General features: G+C 40.8%; 1 protein-coding gene across 1 annotated transcript; it reads right to left on the bottom strand.

Moving 5' to 3' along the window:
* Window positions 1-17819: 17819 nt before the first annotated feature.
* On the bottom strand, window positions 17820-18703 carry LOC147453317 (uncharacterized). Its single transcript, XM_086519149.1, has one exon. The coding sequence runs from the start codon at window positions 18501-18503 to the stop codon at window positions 17961-17963; it is 543 nt and encodes a 180-aa protein (XP_086375275.1). The 5' UTR covers window positions 18504-18703; the 3' UTR covers window positions 17820-17960.
* Between the last annotated feature and the right edge of the window lie 887 nt (window positions 18704-19590).

The raw sequence follows: 19590 nt of genomic DNA, 5'->3' as shown, positions 1-19590 counted from the left end.
ATAATCTATCCTTCGAGGAGTAGAAATGTATTTTTTCTTGTCTACCATGAAAAGTTAACATACAAGAATATGTTTCAAAATGTGTGGTATACCAAAAATTGAAATTTGATTGAGGAAGCAACTTGGATTGTTTCAGTCAATAGGCTTAGCAAGAAAACACACTCTATACCTGTCAAAAAGACTATTAAGGCACATCAAATGGCAACCCTCTTTAGATCTCAAATTTCCAAGTATCATGGCTTTCCAACATCCATAGTGTCGCACAAAGATCCTAGAATGATCAGTAATTTCTAGAAGGGACTCTTTGAGAATCTAGGAAGTAGATTAATTTTTTTTTTTGACCAACAGGTGATCAAAGTGAAATAACTAATCTAATGATTCTTGAATCTACTAAAAGCCTATGTCATGGAAGTAGATCAATGTTCTCAATGAGAGAAGTACCTACCTCTTATAGAGTATGCGTACAATGACATTGTATATACTTCTATGGGGAAATTCCCTTTCGGGGTTAAAGAGAGGGAAGATCGAAAAGTCCCTTACTACTTAAAGTAAATGGGAAGATCTTTGTTGTTGATGAATATAGCCGAGACTCACAAGAATCTTTTCCAGAGATTAAAGAGGTTATATCCATCTCAAAGCAAAGACAAAAAGGGATGTTGCTAATAAGAACATAAGAGCCTTAGCCTTTAAAAAAATGATTGGGTATTGCTAAAGTTTCTCAAGGCTCATCTAAGGCATACTATGGGCAAGAATCCTACGAGCCACCAAGTGTATTATGCTAAACTAGCAAAAAGATACTATGGTTCTTTCTTTTAAAATTCTTAAGCCAATCAATGAGATGGCTTATTAGTAAAAGTTTCCCAACCATTGGCTCATTCACAATGCTAACCATGTGAGCCTACTCAAGCCTTACACAAGAGAGCCACCAAAAGAACCAATAACGTAGGACTCGACAGAGCTCGAAGATCAAGTAGAAGTGTTGCAGCCCGAATTGATTCTTTGACCGAAGAGAAGGTACTAAGAAACGATAACTTTATCCAATGATATCTTGTTAAGTTTAAGAATTATCCTTTTAAAGATGCCAGATGGATGCAAGGAACCGGGCTTAAGGATAATATGAACATTATCAATGCTTACAATGCTACACTAGAGTAAGAAAATGAAATGCATTTTTAATGAACAATGATTTTGTCTTATAAGACTCATTCTCTTTATTTAGTGTGCACAAAATTTGAGAAGTACGCATGATTAGGATCATGTTTGTGATGGCGATGTCTCACAAACATCAAGTAGACCTTGTCACTCTACTTTGGAAGTATGATATGGACTAAAGAGAAGACATGCTTGTGGCAGCTAAGTCTCCTGAGCACCAAATGGATTAGTCATCCATTCTGGAATGATGTTGTAGGGTAAAAAGGGATCCTCTACGTGCTAAAAAACATGGACTAATGACTAGGCTTTATCTTCTCTACCTCATAATTGAGGATGACTATGATTTCAAGAGAGAGATAATGTCATAAAATATAATATCTAACTTTACAAAATGATTTTCTCATATTAAATTGATCATTTAATATGGGAAGATAAACAGAAACAAGAGTTAGGATATAGATATGTGCTTCTAGACCTATCGCAGTAGGGGACTAAAAGAAGATATGGTTTCATCTCAATAGGGGTCCAAAAGGAGACGGTCTACCAAAGAGAAATGTGCAATAAGCGCTTCTAGATTTACCTCAGCAAGGGACATAGAGGAGAGATGGTTACATCTCAATAAGGGTTCAAAAGGAGGTAGTCTATCAAAGAGCAATGTGCATCTAATGGAGCTTAAAATAACTTAAGGTTAGCTTCATTAAAGACCTCCAAAGGTTAGTGTTAAAAAGTTCTTTGACCTTAGGCAAGCATGAGGTGGAAATCCTACCCAAGCATGAGGTTCTTGTCGTGCTCGCTAACTAAAGTGCTTAAAGTTTTTGTGGGAACCTTGCCCAAGCTTGAGGTGCTTCTCATGCTTAAATGACTAAGGTTCTTGAAGTGTTCAATTCAAACATGATCTCTCAAGAGGCATAAACAATTTTCGTGTTAAATGACTAGGTGCTTGAAGTGTTCATAAAACATGATATTTTAAGAAACATGTCAAGATCCTCCCCATGTGGCCCTCGTGATGTGCTTGAATCCTATTGGATAGGATTTAAAGGGGTCCAATGAGAATCTAGATGCATAAAAATAAATAATTAAGTTCTTTTTCTCAAAGAGGAAAATGAGGACACATGTCCAAATGATATAGTTAGATAATACACAAGAGAGAGAGAGCGAGAGAGAGAGAGAGAGATAGGTGGAACACGCATGAGAGGGGGTATACTCTCCCACACACACACGAGACACACACACACACTCTCATTGTGTGGAGTACAAAGTGCAAGTGCTCCATCTCCTTCTCCAAGCTTGTTGAGAAGTTGAGAGCCTACACCACTACTCTTGGCTATGGAATGCAAAACTAACCAAGAGCCACTCTTCAATGCTTAAGCTTTCTATCTTCTTCATCTTTATTACTATGCTATCATGCTATGGTAAGCAAGAAGAGTGATGGTAAGTGAGGAACTATTTCTTCCTCCTATGGATGATTCTTCTTCCTCTTCCCTACCCTCATTCCCCGCTAGCTCTCTCCACCTTCGAATGTGTTTGAGGCCTTGGGACTGAGGCTTGGGATAGTTAATGCTTTTTGCAAAGTTTATGTTATGGTTGTGATGCATGAAGATTTCCATCTTCATTGCATCAGCTAGGTCACAAGGAACACAAAGATTGTATTGCATCAAGTCTCTCTTGATGGGAGAATCTATAATACAAACACCTCTTGGAGGGGGGACCGGCTCCAAATAGATCCGGTCCTCAACTATTGTCATGTTCTCTAATACTCTCTCTCTTGCAAAAGTATTGTTTATTCCAAGTTGATTAAGTACTATGTTTATGTTGCTACCATTAATTAAGTTCACCCTCTATGTTCTCAAAGTAATCTCACAGAAATGATCACTCTAATCTTCTTAATTCTACTCTTTGCAAAGTTCATTGTCCATTTCCATTATAGGATGAATCATCCAAAATTGGTCTTTATATCAAACATGCAACCATGTCCTTGCGACAAATATCTTCGGACCAACCATGCCCACTCTTTGCATTTAGGCATGGCCTTAGGAACAAGCATGTTAGCATGAAATAGGAGGTGAACACAATTTTTTGACTCAACCATCCTCTTGGGACCATTCTTGTTCCAATAGAAAAAATATGGTCCTAAGGCCAAGTATCCAAGCTTCCAAAGTCTTATGATTAATTATTTGAGTGTGTTCCTTAAAAGGAGCTAATTTCATGCCTCTATCATCTAGGTAAAATCAATGAAATAACCAAGATCTATGCCCAAATCTAAGGTATTTATAGGGATTTTCTCCTGAAACATGTCAAATATGCTTGAACCTAGCCTAAGAGGGTCATGGACCTCACTGTGTTTACCAAAAAACCTGGGCTTAATGGACTTTTAACTAGCTGAAATTTCAAAATTTTGGCTAGATTCGGAGCTCAACTTGAAAAGAAATCCACTCTCACAATGTTGGTTTGTGATTAAAGAGAGGTAGGGGTACATGAGACCAGAAGCTCATATGAACACTTGTTATGCTCTAACAAGTGAATATGGTTGTGTGTATTCACCAATGTAAACTTCTCTTAGCATGGTTACATTTCTATTTAGGGATGAAAAAACATATCAAGGATTTGGGGAGCAGAGGTGCTCGAACTCTTAGATCCCATAGACTACAATTTGAAAAGGAAACTCACTCCTTGGTCTTATCAGCAAATCAATGGGCTTTGATTTTTAGAAAAATTCAAGACACTTTTCACACTATGTGAATTTTTCAAAGTTGTAACAAAAGTATCTAATGCAAAAAATAAGTCAGTGCCAATAGAAGTATGGTAAAGAGTTGGCATAGTGTCTCACCAAAATTTAAAAGAAATGGAAGTCGTGCCGTGAACCGTGGTCCAATTCCTATTGCATAGTCATGGGATGCAAGAACAAGGTTACAAACCTCAAATTTACATTGATAAGTTGATGTGTCATGCCAAGGGTATGACAAGGTTACTGCATAGTCATGGGATGCAAGAACAAGGTTACAAACCTCAAATTTACATTGATAAGTTGATGTGTCATGCCAAGGGTATGACCAGGCACTGCCAAGGGCCAGGACGGACATGCAGTCAAGGGGGTCCCTATATTCAGCAAGCCAAGGGTCTATATAAGGCATGGCTGGGTGGTGATGAGCATGGTCCAGTCCCCCACGGTCTCACATTGGTATTAGAGCTTAGGGAAGGAGGATCCATGGAAGAGGGGAAGGTTGTCTCTCTTTCTTTTCCTCCAAGATGCATGGCCTCTCAAGGTGGTCTCTTTCTCCTTCTCTCGCTCATCAAGGTCCCATGGCAGCAAGGTGTGCATGGTCATCTCAAAGGGAAACAGGGCGTGGAAGTAGTGACTCTCTAGCTCGCATGTTCTTTCTCGGCCACAGGAAACTGCCCCTGCAGAACCGAGGAGGAGGTCACGCAGGAAGGAGGCCAACAAGGCCGCACGGGAACGAACCCTATCACGCATGGAGGCTACGCTTTTGACATGTACAAAACAGGAAATCATTACCCTCTTTGGTTTTGCCTTGGCCCACTGCAAGGTTTTCGTCACGTGGACGGTGCCTGGGTTGGCCTCCGCAGCTTGCTCTCGGTGGTTTTGGTTTCTTGCACACCATCGTCCATGGCTCTTGCTATTTTAACATTGGGTGGCCTAAGATCACCTTGGGGATCGCTCCCACAGCTTAGACTACAAAAGCTAGCAGCTGGCAGTCCGGGTTGCATGCATGGATCGTGCAAGCCATACAAATACAAAATTCAGCAAGATATGGTATGACCAAGCTTTGCACGACATAGTAAAGCTATACAAGGCTTCATGCATGGGCATGTCAGGCAAGACTTGGAAATTACCATAGATCGATGTACTTGGCACAATAGCACGGCTATAGTGGCCAGCCTCAACCGCGAGAAGGCAGCATGCATGGCATGCACTCAACAACTGGAAATTCAGGCGGAATTGATACTTGCTGAAGGTCTTTCGGCATACTGCGAAGAATACTGGAAAGCTGACAAACTTTCAGGTACTCGTTTGTCGGTTTACACTTTACTGTTGATTTGGTTATAAAATCATCTACACTTTGTTGGGTTTGCAAATGCCAATTTGTGCCGTGATTGCCACCCAAGGGGTGTATTGGATTTTCAAGCATGGCTTGAAGGTTTTTGCAGCAAGGCTGTTATTGGAGCTAGCCAATTCTGGTTCTCAACATGGTTTGTCAATTATGATTGATCATTCTTTTACAGCTTTGCACATGCATACGGTTTATGTGTCAGCGATATTCTTATCATTTGCACAATGTTTAATGCATGACATGCCACATTAAACTTTTGAAGATTGCAGACAAGCATGGCTTGTATTGACTTTGAAAATGATACGTATTTGGTGAATGTATGCATCTACTATGGTGTTACTAGCATACATTGTTGGCATAGGAACAATGTCAATTAGCCTCACGCATGGCTTGAGTCTATACCGCCTTGAATTGAAGCACAGTTCGACAGCGGTTCAATTTGATGCAAATGCATAGCAAATTTGCAGTGTTTTGGTCTCTCAACGACATATGCACATCATGTTTCTTGACTTGATGCAAGGGGCAAGTTGCTCGGCATGGCCGACTCCTCATCACTGTTTCTAGCAGCTGCCAGAGGATGCTTGCTACACAATATTAGCTCATTTCAGTTGAAATTCCTTGACAAGGTCGATTATTTTTGTCCTAATATTGGTATGTTAACAACCACCTTAGTTGTTTAAGGCTTCAATTTACGCATCTTGCATTGAGACTCCCCACGTTCGGCATATGCCATGAGCATACAAACTTGGGAAGGATTTGGCAATATGGTTGCAGGTTATTTCATTACATGACAGATGGGCGTTGTTGGGTGCATTTCTGACACCCCATTTTTTGTAAATTTGTACATATGGACATGACTCCTGATTTCAAAATCGTGTGTGGGATTTCTTCTTGTGGGGTTTTTAGCTTGCTTTAGCAAGCACATGTACATGCACTGCAAGTTGCTAGTCTAGTGATAGCTGTCGAGCTACTGTAAGTGCCCGTGAGTGAGTTTTTTGAAGTGAGACTTGTATATAGCTAAAAATCATGTACAAACTCAAAAAAATTCAGCCAAACATCAGAAATTTTCAGGTTTTAGCTCGTTGTTCGTCCTTGGTGCTTTCTGATGCAATTTTTTGCCCCGACTAGCCTTCTCTACGTGTAGTCGTGCTGGGACAGCTTTCTGTTCGTGTCAATTTTTCTCATGGCAGCGTATGGAATCAATTTTGGTCATCTTCCGATTTCTCACCAATCATTTTTAAATATTTTTTCCAAGATTTAAAGTGCCCCAATTGGAGTTGTGCTCTTCAGGTTATGACTAGTTCTCCGCAGGGTTACCACTATGACTAGTTCTCCGGAGGGTTACGACTATGGCAGCCTAGTGGCAAATTGTACGTAGACAGATTCGGAGGGCATGTATCTATGAATTGTGGAATTGATGTTGAAGTTGTGGTTTTGTGATGTTTGATTGTGAAAGGAGAGGCTCTTGTCTTCATATGCATTGGTCGGTGTGTGCTATAAATCCGTGCTTTGACAGGGTTTTGCTCCTATGTGACATAGTCTCTTGGGTGGGCGACGGCTAGTAAATTCCCAAGGGGACTACTCTTGTTTGACTTGTGGTGTTTCAAAGGGATTTTCAAAGATTTTTGTGCTCTTGTAGTGCTCTTTTGACACTGTTGGGTGACATTGCTATAGAGGTGTTTCAGTTTTCCTTTTGCCGAATTGTGTTTTGGTGCCCCCACGGAGGAATCGCTTCAAGTTACCTTCAGTTTACAGGTTTTAGAAGACATGGCGTTTAATTTTCCAGAGTTTAGTGGGAAATCAAATGAAAGTTTTAAAGGTTTCATTGAGAGAATGGAGTTTGCTTGCCTTCTTGCTGACAAGCAAGACCCAGCGTTGGTGCTGCGAATCTTCTATTTCTGTTTGAAGGTAGATGCTAGGGAATGGTTGGAAGGCTATGAAAAGGAGATACAATCAGCCCAACCTCCTCAAGTTATGACTTATGAAATGGTAAGGCATGTTTTCTTACACACTTTCAACAGGTGGAAGACCCACAAAAAGTATGGCAGTCTATTCAAGGCTTGGTACAGGGTGAAGGCCAGACATAGAAGACTTTGTGAAGGCATTCAATGCGTTATGGGCAAAGTGGTGTACATCTTTGGGGGCTGAAATTCCTCCAACCATGTTGAAGAAGGACAGGTTTCTTCCAAGCTTGAGGAATAACCTACGCTTGAAGGTAGAGCTTAAGCCGCCAAGGACCTTTGAGAAGGCAGTTGAAATTGCAAAGAATAAAGAGTGGAAAGCAGAGTGTCTTCATCAACTTGGAATCAATTGTCAAGCCAAAGGTTGAAGTGAAAGCAGTAGACCAACCAAGGGTCCTCATTAGGGAGCCAGGTTATGATCAACAAGCTTCTCATGATGTGAATGCTTTTTGCAAGGAGATGCAAGAGGTTGTAGGTCTTATGAAGAATCTTAGTGTGCATATGATGGGAGGTGGAAGAGGTCAAAGCTATGGATATGGACGTGGTTATGGAAGCAATGAGGGTTTTACAGGTGGTAGAGGAAGAGGCATGGTTGGAAGAGGGGATATGTTTCAATGTTATAATTGTGGTGAATGGGGTCATAAAAGCCCTCAACGTGACAAGCCAAAGAGAATGGGTGGTGACATGTTTCCTCTTCCTCCAAAAATCCCTTCTCGAGCTCAAGATTATGGTATTGAGATTAAAGGGGAAGCAGGACCAAGTGGTTTGACAGTAGAAGAAAAGGGCAAAACAAAAGTGGTAAGCATAATCCGTTTGGAGAAGAAAGAGGATGATTTGGGAGCTATGGTCATGCCTGTAGGTAAAAGGGTTACAAGAGATCATGACATGAGTGATGCAAGTCCCAGCCATAAAAGAGGGAAAGAGGTTGAAATAGGTACAGGTAAAGAGAAGAAGAAGAGAAAGCCCAAGAAACATTACAATGCATCTGAATTTCCTTTGGGAGAAGGGAAACCAAATTATAGTTTAAGGGCTGATTTGGTGGTTAGAAAGTCTGATGTTATCTTTGGGCAACGCATGGAGATGTGTCCCAAGTTAAAGAGGCAATGGAAACACGTTGTCAACCCCATGAAGAAGGAGCATACAAGGGGGTCAGTGAGAGGCCTATCTTTGAATGAGCTACCTCATATATTCCCTACTATGGATGCATGGCATAAGAGGAAGTGCATTGGAGAGGCTTATATTGATGGAGGTGCACAGGTATGTGTTATTACTCAAGCTTGTGTATCAAAGTTGGGACTCAACATGGTGAAGAATTCAGGTTTTCGCATAAAGCTTGCCAACCAATCAAGGGTGAGGTGCTTGGGAGTTGTAAAGGACTTGGAGGTGGATGTATTTGATGTTAAAGTGCTGGTCAATTTCCATGTTATGCCCACAGGTATTGGTGCTTTCCCTCTCATCCTTGGAAGACCATGGTTACAGGCAACCAAAGCTATACAGGATTGGGGACATGGTACCATCACTCTCTACAATAGAAGGGGTGATAAGAAGAGGTTTGACATGGCTAGCAAGCAATCTTTGGATGCTGATTTTGATGAGAAAAGTGATGAAGAAGAGTACTCAAGTGAAGAAGAAGACAATGGGGATGATGGCAGTGAAGTGGAAGATAGCAGCGATAGTGATCTAGATGTTTCCTCCTTGTTTCTTGAAGAAGAGCATGATGAGAAACAAAGATTTCTTGGCTTTATGGAGAATGAGGATATCTTTGGTTCTTATGAGCAAGTTGAAGAGCTAATGCAACCCAAAGTTCAACCTAATGTCAAACAGGAGCTGATACAAGGTATGTTGTCTCCCGACTTGACTAGTCATGAGAAGGGTGAGTACCTACATATGATACAACAATTTCCCCATTTATTCATCACTTCTTATGAGGAAATTCGAGGCTTCAAGGGAGAGGAAATCCACATTCCAATCAAGGAAGGAGCTCAGCCGTACGCCAAAAGCTAAGAAGAATGGGATAGGTACAACTTAATGCTTTAAAGGAAGAGGTAGACAAGCTTCTTGAAGCAGGTTTCATATGTCCTGTGAGCACTGCAGAATGGGTGAGTCATGTTGTTGTCACACCCAAGAAGGATGGAAAGTGGAGGATATGTGTTGATTTTAAGCCTCTAAACGCAGCCATGAAGAGGGATCCATACCCTCTTCCTTTCATAGATGACATACTTGATTCTATTGCAGGGCATGAGAGGTATAGTGTATGTGACGGATTCTCTGGATATTTTCAGCTCACCTTGGCTTTAGAAGATCAAAAGAAGAACACATTTATCACACCATGGGGATGCTTTTGTTATTGTGTGCTTCCTTTTGGTCTTATGAATGGCTGTGCGTGGTATCAAAAACGCGTCAACAAGGTGTTCTCTCCCTTTCTTGGCAAGTTTGTGAAGGATCTTATTGATGACTTTTGTGTTTATAGCTCTAGAAAGGATCATTGTGCAAAGCTTGGGATGGCATTGAAGCAATATGATGAAAGTGAGGTCAAATCAACCCAAAGAAGTGTCATCTTGCTCAACCAAGAGTGAAGTTTTTGGGGCGTATGATCTTAGAGAATGGGATTGAAGCGGATCCTGACAAAGTGAAGGCTTTGGTGCTCCTCCCATCACCTAAAGATACAAATCAACTTTCTACTTTTATTCAAAGGGTGAAGTATATGGCAAGGTTCATTCCTTTGTCCTCTCAACTTCTTTATCCTCTACAACAAGTAGCAAGGTTGGATCCTCTACAATGGACAAGTGAATGTGAAGAGGTTTTTCAAGGTATCAAAGAGGTTCTTGGTTCTCTTCCTGCTATGCAAGCTCCTAATTGGGATAAGGAGTTTTATGTGAATCCATCAGTAGGTGAGGATGCTATTGGAGCTATGCTTCTTCAACGAGGTAACAATTCCCACTACATGAAGCCTATCTATTGTGCTAGCAGGGTGAAGCTAGAGGTGGAAAGAGGCTGTACTGAGGTAGAGCTCATTATGGTAAGTGTGATTTATGCATGTAGAAGGTTTAGGCACTACCTTCTCCCTAAACCATTCACATTCCTCACTAGCTACACTCTTCTACCTCAATTGGTGAATAGCCCTACTTTGTCAAAGAGGCTCATGAAGTGGATTGTGGAGCTACAGGAATTCCAATTCTCTTTTCTTGTTGAGGAGGGTACAAGGGCTACATTGGCTGATTTGCTTACCTATAAGGAAAGCCCTCTTCTTCTTAAGGAGGATGCAGTGAAGAAGCAACACATGGAAGCTCCTGACATAGACAATGCCTATCTATTGTTTTTTGATGGCTCTTACAAGAAGGCGCATGGTGAAGCTTTATAGGTGTGGTAGTTTATGATCCTCAAGGTGCTTTGATAACTAAAAGGAGCTTAAATCTTACAGCACAAAGCAACAATGAAGCTGAGTATGCTACTTTGGAGAAAGGTCTCAACCTTTACCTTGAGCTTGGCATCCGTCGTGTGAGGGTAAGAGGTGATGCTCTTTTGGTGGTTAAGCAAGTACTTGGGGTGTGGCAAAGTAAGAATCCAAGGCTGAAAAATATGTGTTTTCAAGTGAAGAATCTGCTTAAGCATTTTGAAGCTTGGAGTTTAAGGCATGTGGACAGGGCTCAAAATGAAGAAGCACATTCTGCAGCGCAAGCTTCAATTGGGCAATTGTATGTGATAAGGGTTGATGCTCCTCTTTATTTGGGAAGGGAAGATTTAGAGAGGGAGGAAGAGTTTCTACAAATAGGTATGCTTCCATTAGAGTTGGAGAAGTAAAAAAAATATGCCTTCCTCAATCGTGCCAAAAGGTATGTGCTACATGGTGATTCCTTGTATATGAAGGGTAGCGGCTAATCTTGTGATGAGAAAAGTGGCTTGGAAAGAGGAAAAAAAAATTTAGAGGAGAATCATGAGGGTTCTTGTGGTGGTCACTTTGCTTCAAAGATCACTTTGCATAGGTCTTGTAGGAGGGTTATGTGTGGCCAAGTGTTCAACGTGATGTTCATCATTGGTGCAAGTCTTGTAAAGAGTTTCAAAGCATGGAAAATAGGGTTCTAAAATCAGAAATTAGAGGCACCATTGTGGCTTATGATGTGTTTGAGAAGTGGGGTATTGATGCAATAGGTCCTCTACCTATGACAGCTAGAGGCAAATGTTACATACTTACTGCTGTTGACTATCTACCCAGGTGGGCCGAAGCCAAAGCTGTTAAGCACATCACGAGTAAAGATGTTTCCTTATTTATATATGAAGATATTTGCTGCAAATTTGGCATGCCATTGGAGTTATTTTCTGACAAGGGTCCAGGTTTCAGGGGAGAGTTGGTGGATTATCTATGTGAGAAGATTCAAGTGCATCGCAGGTTTACTACTCCATATTATCCCCAATGCAATGGCATGAATGAAAGATTTAATGGAGAGCTTATAAGGATGCTTACAAAGATGACAAAAAACAATGTGAAGACTTGGGATTTAGAGCTACCTTGTGCTCTATGGGCGTATAGGACTGCCATCAAATCAGGTACTGGTTTTCTCCCTTCCATCTAGTTTTTGGCAAAGAGGCTTTACTTCCTATTGAGGTGGAGATACCAGCCTTGAAGATGATTCTAAAGCTTTAAGAAGAACCCAATGATGCATTCAGAGATAGACTTTTATATTTTCAATGTGTACAGTTGGATAGGGTGTTGGCTTTTGAACATTATGAGCAGGTCTTGAAGAAAAATCAAGCAAAGGCAAATGAGAAGGTAAAGGACAAGGACATCAAGAAGGGTGACATGGTGCTTCGTTACAATAGTAAGCTTGATAGCACTTTTCAAAAGAAATTTCAAATCAAGTGTCAAGGTCCTTTCTTGGTCTTAAACCGGTTTCCAAATGGCACATATCAGCTTGCTGACTTGGATGGTACCCCACATAAAGCACGTGTGAATGGCTACAGGTTGAAGAAGTATATTGCAAGGTTGATGACTGTGACTGAAGATGAGCCTTCTTTTGAAGAATTTTCTGATCATGTGGCTAATGATGAAGATGAAGTGAATACTTTCTCATGTGGTTTACAGGATCTCTTTTGTGTTGCTGATCATGAATGATCTAGCAGGCTCTTGCATTAAAACCCTTATTCCTCCTTTTGTTTAAGATTTTATGCAGGTCACTCCATAGTAGATGGGGTCTAAGCTTTAGCAATTCACCAAGTGTTAGCATGCATTGAATAGGTGTGGAGATTATCAAATGCAAGTTACTGACGACAACCGGATATATGTTGGCTTTATGCATCTTAGTCATCTTGCATACTAGAAATTGTTCCTCGTGCTCACCCATTTATGAAGGTAGGGCTTTCAAGATTTTTGATTTAGGATCCGTAGATTTCTTTGATCCCCAATTTCCATAGAATGATTTCAAGTCCACCTCCATGACCGATGATCTAAGCACAATTTTTCAAATGGAGCAGATCCTAAGGTTTAATTTCCATCCTTTGCATTTCTAGTAGCATTCAAAGGGGCCTAGTCTTCCACCATCGATCGAATTCTATTCAAACCTTCTCTTCTATCTAGCACTATGAAATTTGGTTCTTTTATCAATTTTCGGTCATTTTTTGTTTCCTCATTGTTGAATTTTTCATCGTTTTCCTGTTCTTCTTTTACATAACAATGTTGGCCCTTTTTTGCATCTTCAATTTCTTGAGTAATTATTACCAAATTTTGGAACTCTTCAAGCTTTGTAGTTCCTAGCCCAAGATCTAGGTATATTTTTGTTTATTTTTAAAAATTCTCCCTAGATTATAACCCTACCTCGGGGTGTGCACTATGTAATCATGTTAATGTATAACGTGAGTTCAAAAGGAGGGGTTTTAAAATGCAAAAATTTTAAGAAATCTAACGGAGATACATTGAAATAAGGGGGTTTTATATTCAATTTTGAAAAATATCCCTAAAATAAGGGGTCATTTTATTTATTCAGACACGTTAAAAGAGGGGATTTTCTAATACCCCCATGAACGCACGTTATATAGGAGGGTATTGAATGGTGAACCCCCTGAGAAAAACCCTACTTGATCTAACTCTGAGGAAACATTGATCAGCTCAGCAACTTTGTCTACCAAGGTAGATCCTCCCTATTTCAATGTCGATTTCGTTGTCTCAACTGAATGGATTTGGCTCTATGTTTAGATGGATCTTTTGCTTTCTCAATAATATGTGCATGTTGTTTCTACTTCCTTAGTCGGATTCTGTACCTTGAAGCCATTTTTTTGGTTTCTAAAGACATTTTATTTCCATCAAAATCCTCAACATCAATTTTTTGTTGAAGTTTTGCTAGAGCTCTTGGCACAACCTTGACGAGTACTACTAGCGTACTATTAAATAAAAAAGATGGAATTATGCCCACAATTTTGATTTGAATTTCCCCCTTGTTAAGATTTTTAGGAAAATTATATTTGAAAATGCCCTCCTTTTCTACCACACTTAGAACAATACACCATAGGTGGAACTAAGGTTTTTTCTAAAAAATGACACTCGTTTTTTCAATGATTGGATCTCCACAGCTATAACATCTTTTGGTTCTTTTCTTGGGTTGTATTTTAAGCATAGTAGGTCTTACTCTAGGATATGCTGTGAAATATACAAGAGTAACTTTTGATGGTCCATAGTATTTTACTCTAATCTTCTCTTTCTATCATTAATCATCTCCATCTATCTTGGAATATATTCAATTAGTATTTTAATTACTCTAAGTCCTCATCTTAACACTATTGTTTAACCTACATACTTCCTCTCATGGTTAGTAGAGACCTAATCCCTGCTCGATGTCCTCTTGAGCAGCAACTTTCCTAACATTATTCATATGAGAGATAAAAATTATTGCTTTGCCACACTAGGTTTGGCACTCTATGGAGTTTTTCAGCCAAGCAACTAACACCATACATAAATATGGTCCCCACTAATCAATAGTCCGGGTAACAAGTTTTATGATTTTAAGGAGATGTGCATCAATTACCTCATAAACATTTTTGGCATCATTTTTGGGGATCACTAGCCTAAGCAAGAAAGTATGTACACATATTAGCTGCAAGTTTTGTTACTAGCCATTAGATTAAGCTTCATTGGTTGAAAAATATGCAGAGGGAGGCATGCACACATAGATAATGTCATGTCTAAGAGGGGTTTCTTATAGGCCCGTAGGATTGGTAGCATTTATTCCAACACCCCCCCCCCCCCCCCCCCCCCCCCCCCTCTCTGTTTCCCCTTAAATTGCATCTAAGCATATGGCTATTGGATCAATAACATGAGACAACCCAACCAATTATTCACAAAATGCCCCATTAGGACGGCACCCAAGCACCCAAGACGGAGTCTCAATAAGTGAGAGTCAAAGCTTTACTTTATATGTATGGCACTATGTGCCCTCAAATATGAATGTCCCTTTTTTTAATCCATAACCTTTGAGAAAATTTTGAGGAACCTTGGTATGAATTTTCCTCGGAAAAGAATGATCCTTTTCTCGAGGGGCTCATCGTTCAGTATCCCCCTATACAACGTGCGTTCGAGGGGTATTAAAAAAATCCCTCTTCTAACATATCTGAATGAATAAAATGACCCCTTATTTTAGGATTTTTTCCAAAATTGAATATAAAAACCCCTAATTCTAATGTATCTCTGTCAAATTGCCTAAATTTTTTGTGTTTTAAAACCCCTCCTTTCGAACTCACGTTATACATTAACACGATTACATAGTGCACCCGCACTCCCCGAGATCCTTTTCTACACACTATTCTTTTAGTGGGATAGCCCTGGATGAAGTGGATTTTTGCTCTTTGAATGTGGGAATGAACTATTAACACATATATCACTACAAATGGTGATGTGGGCACCCATCCTAACCCCGATGAGAGACAGCGTGCTGCTCTGATATTGATCATGCTTTACCAAGCTTGTGGTGTGCCGAACTACACACCTTATGCATAGAATCCTAGTATTTGAGATGGACATATGGCCCATAAATTGGGCTTTGTAAAGAGATAGAGAAGGAGAGAGATTGAGCTATTGCAAGCACACACACACCAAACCAAGAGAGCACACAATGGAGATGGAGGTTGAAAGCTACTTCTTCCTCTTTACTACTCAAAATGGTAATAAGTTTTACAAAATGTAAATTGAGAAATACATTTTAATGAGAAAAGGTGCAAAGGTCCATGAGAAATTGCTAGTCTCCCACTCCATTGCCTCTCTAAATACTTCATCCTCATCATCCTCATCAACAGCAATGGCTTTCTCTAAATTCTATATGACCTTTTGAGTATAAGTTTCTTTTTTGATGACCCTCATGTACTGGTTTTTTGGGTGATTTGATGCCCCACTACAAATTTCTCAAATAGATTGAATTCTAGAAGATCACTTCCACCTTTTCCAAAGAAATCAGCACTTTCAAGAAGAGATGTCTCAGGTGCATGCAATGTTGAGACTCCTAGCTAGGACATTTTATTTCTCTATAAGCTCTATCTTTAGCTTCTGAAATTTGTTTCTCTACAAGTTCTACCTTTACCTTCTGAACTTTGGCTATGAGAGATTCCATCTCTGCTTATATCTCATTCATTTACTTTAAGAAGGCGGTCATGAGCTCTTTCCAATGCAGTTGTTCGGCTCTTACCTAAAATTTTACTTGTTTATATTTAGTTTCCAACCCTTGGTATGCACCTTAGATTAAGAGACTACTCCAAAATTTGAATCCTCTCTAAAACAATTTAGGACATCGACTAGGTGCTACAACCTTTCTTCTTTTTGGGGCATTTGAGTGGTGGGAAACAACTAGTTGCATCTACAATTTCTTCTTTGTGGTGTTATTTGTTGTAGAGATTTCTATAACTTTTGTAATTGGAGACCTTGCTCTTCTAGGATGACCATGAGCATACCAATAATTCTTTTCCTAACTATGATCTCCTAGTCTTGATGGTGTATACACTCTTGTAAACTTTGAATCTCCTTACAGAGCTTGTCTACTTCATTTTGTAGCTGCTCTATCTCCATAGTCTTTGTTTAAACCATGTTCACTAGCTTGTAACTTTGTACATGTTCATTTAATAGTTCTTGCTCTATAGAATTTATCTAAGCATGAATGGCAGATTGTCTTCTTTGACTATGTTGTGCTTTCCATGCTCATTTATCAATGAAGGTCATGGAATTAGAAGAATTGACTCCAAATATCACCCTCTAGATGTGCACTTGTTTCTTGTGTTGTTGTTGCAGGAGAGACTAATTGTGTATGGTGCAAAGAAATTGTTCCTTGATCTTCTTATCCTTTTTTTGTCGGTTTTGTCTCTTCCGTCTCTAGTCTACTTCTCTTGGATAACTTTGGGTGGAGACACAAGTGGTGGGGTCTGATGATCTTCCATCCTTTCTATGTGTTCATCCTCACCTTGGTCTTCTGGGTAAGGTTGATTAGGTGATGGTGGTAGGTCAGTTCTTTGATCCTCTTAAGACTTTTTTCTTTCTTCTTATTCCACTATTGTCTCTTTCTCTTCCCTCCTTTGGGCTTCTTTTTTCTTCTAAAAGTGCATGTGTTGCCACTGTTGCTCTTCTCTACTCCTCCAATTTTTGTTGGGGCTCTTCTTTTACTTTTGCAGTGCTCGTAGATGGTGGAGATCTCACAATGAAAGGCTACAATGCCTAAAATTCACTTGGAGGGAGGTGTTGAAAAGAAGGGGGCGGGGGGAGGAATAGAGAGAGAGAGAGAGAGAGAGAGAGAGAGAGAGAGAGAGAGAGAACTTAGGCAAGGTGGGTACAAAGCACTGAAAGGCATAAGTTAGTGGTTGTGCTGGCAAACACAAGAACACAAGCCTGAAGAGAAATATCCAACTATCTCTTGGTCATAGAAGATAGCTATAGCAAGGGAAAATTCAAAATATATTGAGCACCATATACATAACTTTTTATCAAGCCACCTCTCTCACCCCAACTTTGCATACAAAGGTTTCAAAGTCTCATGAATTTCTCTAGGGGAAAAGCCTAGGCATTGTTCAAAAACTCATGCCTAACAGGGAGAACTATAATCAAACAACAAACATAACCAAGATACAAGATATATTAGAGTCATTGCCGTTTCAATTACTACTGCTAGAAAGCTTATGACATCAAATACCCTTGAAATGACAAGCTATTCAAAAAACTACACAAAAATCTGAATATAAAATAAAATCAAGGTAAACATATTTCTTGTCGCATTGTCAATGTGTCATCTAGGTGCTATAATATGTAATAAAATCAAGGAACTATGGTATGCTACAAATGTGAGTTTCTAACATGTCTCACAAACAACCACAATCATAACAAGGTTGGGCTTTCTATCATCTCCTCTCCACTCACAATTGTGAGTATGGCAACCAAAAAGCAAGAGCATTGGGGCTTATCTATGTTAATGGAATGTTTACAAGTGGCTATTTCCTACCTGGAGCTTCCTAGGTTGAGCTATGTCCTCCTTAAACGTCGAATTCTTCAGTTGAAAAATTACAAGGTCCTTCTTGATGTAAACAGCGTTGCCACTAAGATTAATTTTCCTTGTTTGGATGCATGCTTCATCAAAGATCACCTGCGAGGTCGTGCGGTTGAAAGATCTTCTGTGTCGTTCCATTCTTCAACTTGCAGTCACAACCCATGCCTGATAAGATGAAATGGGCATGAAATTGGAGACCCGCGTGCATGTGGCTATCAAATAATGTTTGGGAATATCGCTATTTCGGAACCTGCTCCAAGGGAAACAGCGGTAGATCACAGACCCATGGTACCTTGGTGAGAGCCTACGCTGAGGGGTCTTGGAGAATGGAGGTCATGACGCAGGTGAGAGGCAGGATGACCTCGGGAGGAGAGAAGAGAGAGGGAATCGGACGGAGAGGAGGACAGAGAAAGGGAGGTGGGCGGAGAGGCGAGAGAGGAGGAGGAGGCGGAGCGCTTGATGAAGTCGATGCAGTCGGCGATCGCGTCGGGGGCGCAGGCGCTGCGCGTGCACGAGTGGGCAGAGAAGGGGAGGCCTAGGCGGGGCTTGCAGGGAGGCGGGGGGGAGCTTCTCTTCTTCCAGCGCTTATTGAAGGCAAGGAGGGCTTGGCGGCAGGAGGCGCTCATGGTGGATAGAAGGCGAAGCAAGGCGGAGATCCGGGAGCGGAGAAAATGAAGGTGGAATTTGCGGCGGACATGGAGGCCGGAGGCGGCGCCGGGGGCCTTACAGAAGGGGGCCGGCGAGCGGGAGGGACTGTCGGAGGCGCTGTCTGATGCATAGCTGTGGGCAGCAATGCGCGAGCTCTTTCTCGCAAACATGGCGAGCGAGCAGACGCACACACACACACACAGAGAGAGAGAGAGAGAGAGAGAGAGAGAGAGAGAGAGCGCTTCTTCTACCTCTCTTTCGACTACCTGAGAGCTTGCTCAAGTGAAGCCGCCTATATATATCTACACGCAGCGCACAAATGGGGGCTCGTTGCAAGGCCAGGGTGCATCTCACCATTAAAGAAAGCTCCCTTGCCTCCTTTAGCTCGCCCACCTCCGACATTTCCAGTCAATCGGTCTTAAGCCGGCGCCCATTGTGAACAAAATGTCAAAAGGGCTTATACACTATGGTAGGCTCAGTTCACGCGGTGATGTTTGTTGACGGTTTAACATGCCATTGCTCCCCAAACCCAACAATTAAAGCGCTCCTCCATAGCCCCTTTGCTAGGTGAGGAAAGTTGAAACCATTGGCAATGCACGTGGAGGTAGCTCACTACAACCAGCAATATAACTTCCCTTCACACAAATAAACGGAAGACAAGTTTGGGGCTTCTCAACAAGATGCAACTAGTTTAGGAGGCAAGATAGGTTGTGGGGGTCACTCAACATAAGGCAGTCCTCATTTTTCAAATAGTTGTCCACAAGGGCTATGGATTCATTCTAGAGAGCCACCTCTAACTAGCCTATGGGCTATGGCCTCATTCTAGAGAGCCACCTCTAACTAGCCTATGGTGGTTCCAGATTATTTGTAGCATTGATTATTAGACTCCTGATAGTCATTGGTCCCACTCCATCGCGTAGGATATGGGTGTCTATTTCACGATGGCATCTATGCTTTTAATTGAACCACCCGCACAAAATCTCTATGCATAATGGAACACATGAAGAGATTTTGATAGTTTGACACTCCCAATCATGTATATGCATTGGATGCTCAAGAAAATTTAGGTGACATTCCATGCTATGGTTCTCTTCCATGTACACCTTCTTATTTAAAGGGGAATCCTAGAATTAGCTACTCACAAGGTAGGCAATTTGCAAGGTATGAATCCATAAATGCTCAAATGGAGATGTAACAAAAACATATGGTTGAGTTTATCATAATTCAACTTTAGAGTACGTTATGGCATGCCTCATG

This window comes from Adiantum capillus-veneris, chromosome 8 (genome assembly GCF_014529385.1).
Source record: "Adiantum capillus-veneris isolate H3 chromosome 8, ASM1452938v2, whole genome shotgun sequence".
Classification (NCBI taxonomy): Eukaryota; Viridiplantae; Streptophyta; class Polypodiopsida; order Polypodiales; family Pteridaceae; genus Adiantum; species Adiantum capillus-veneris.
Note: the sequence above shows the minus strand (reverse complement) of the source record. Positions and strands in the feature narration are given on the sequence as shown.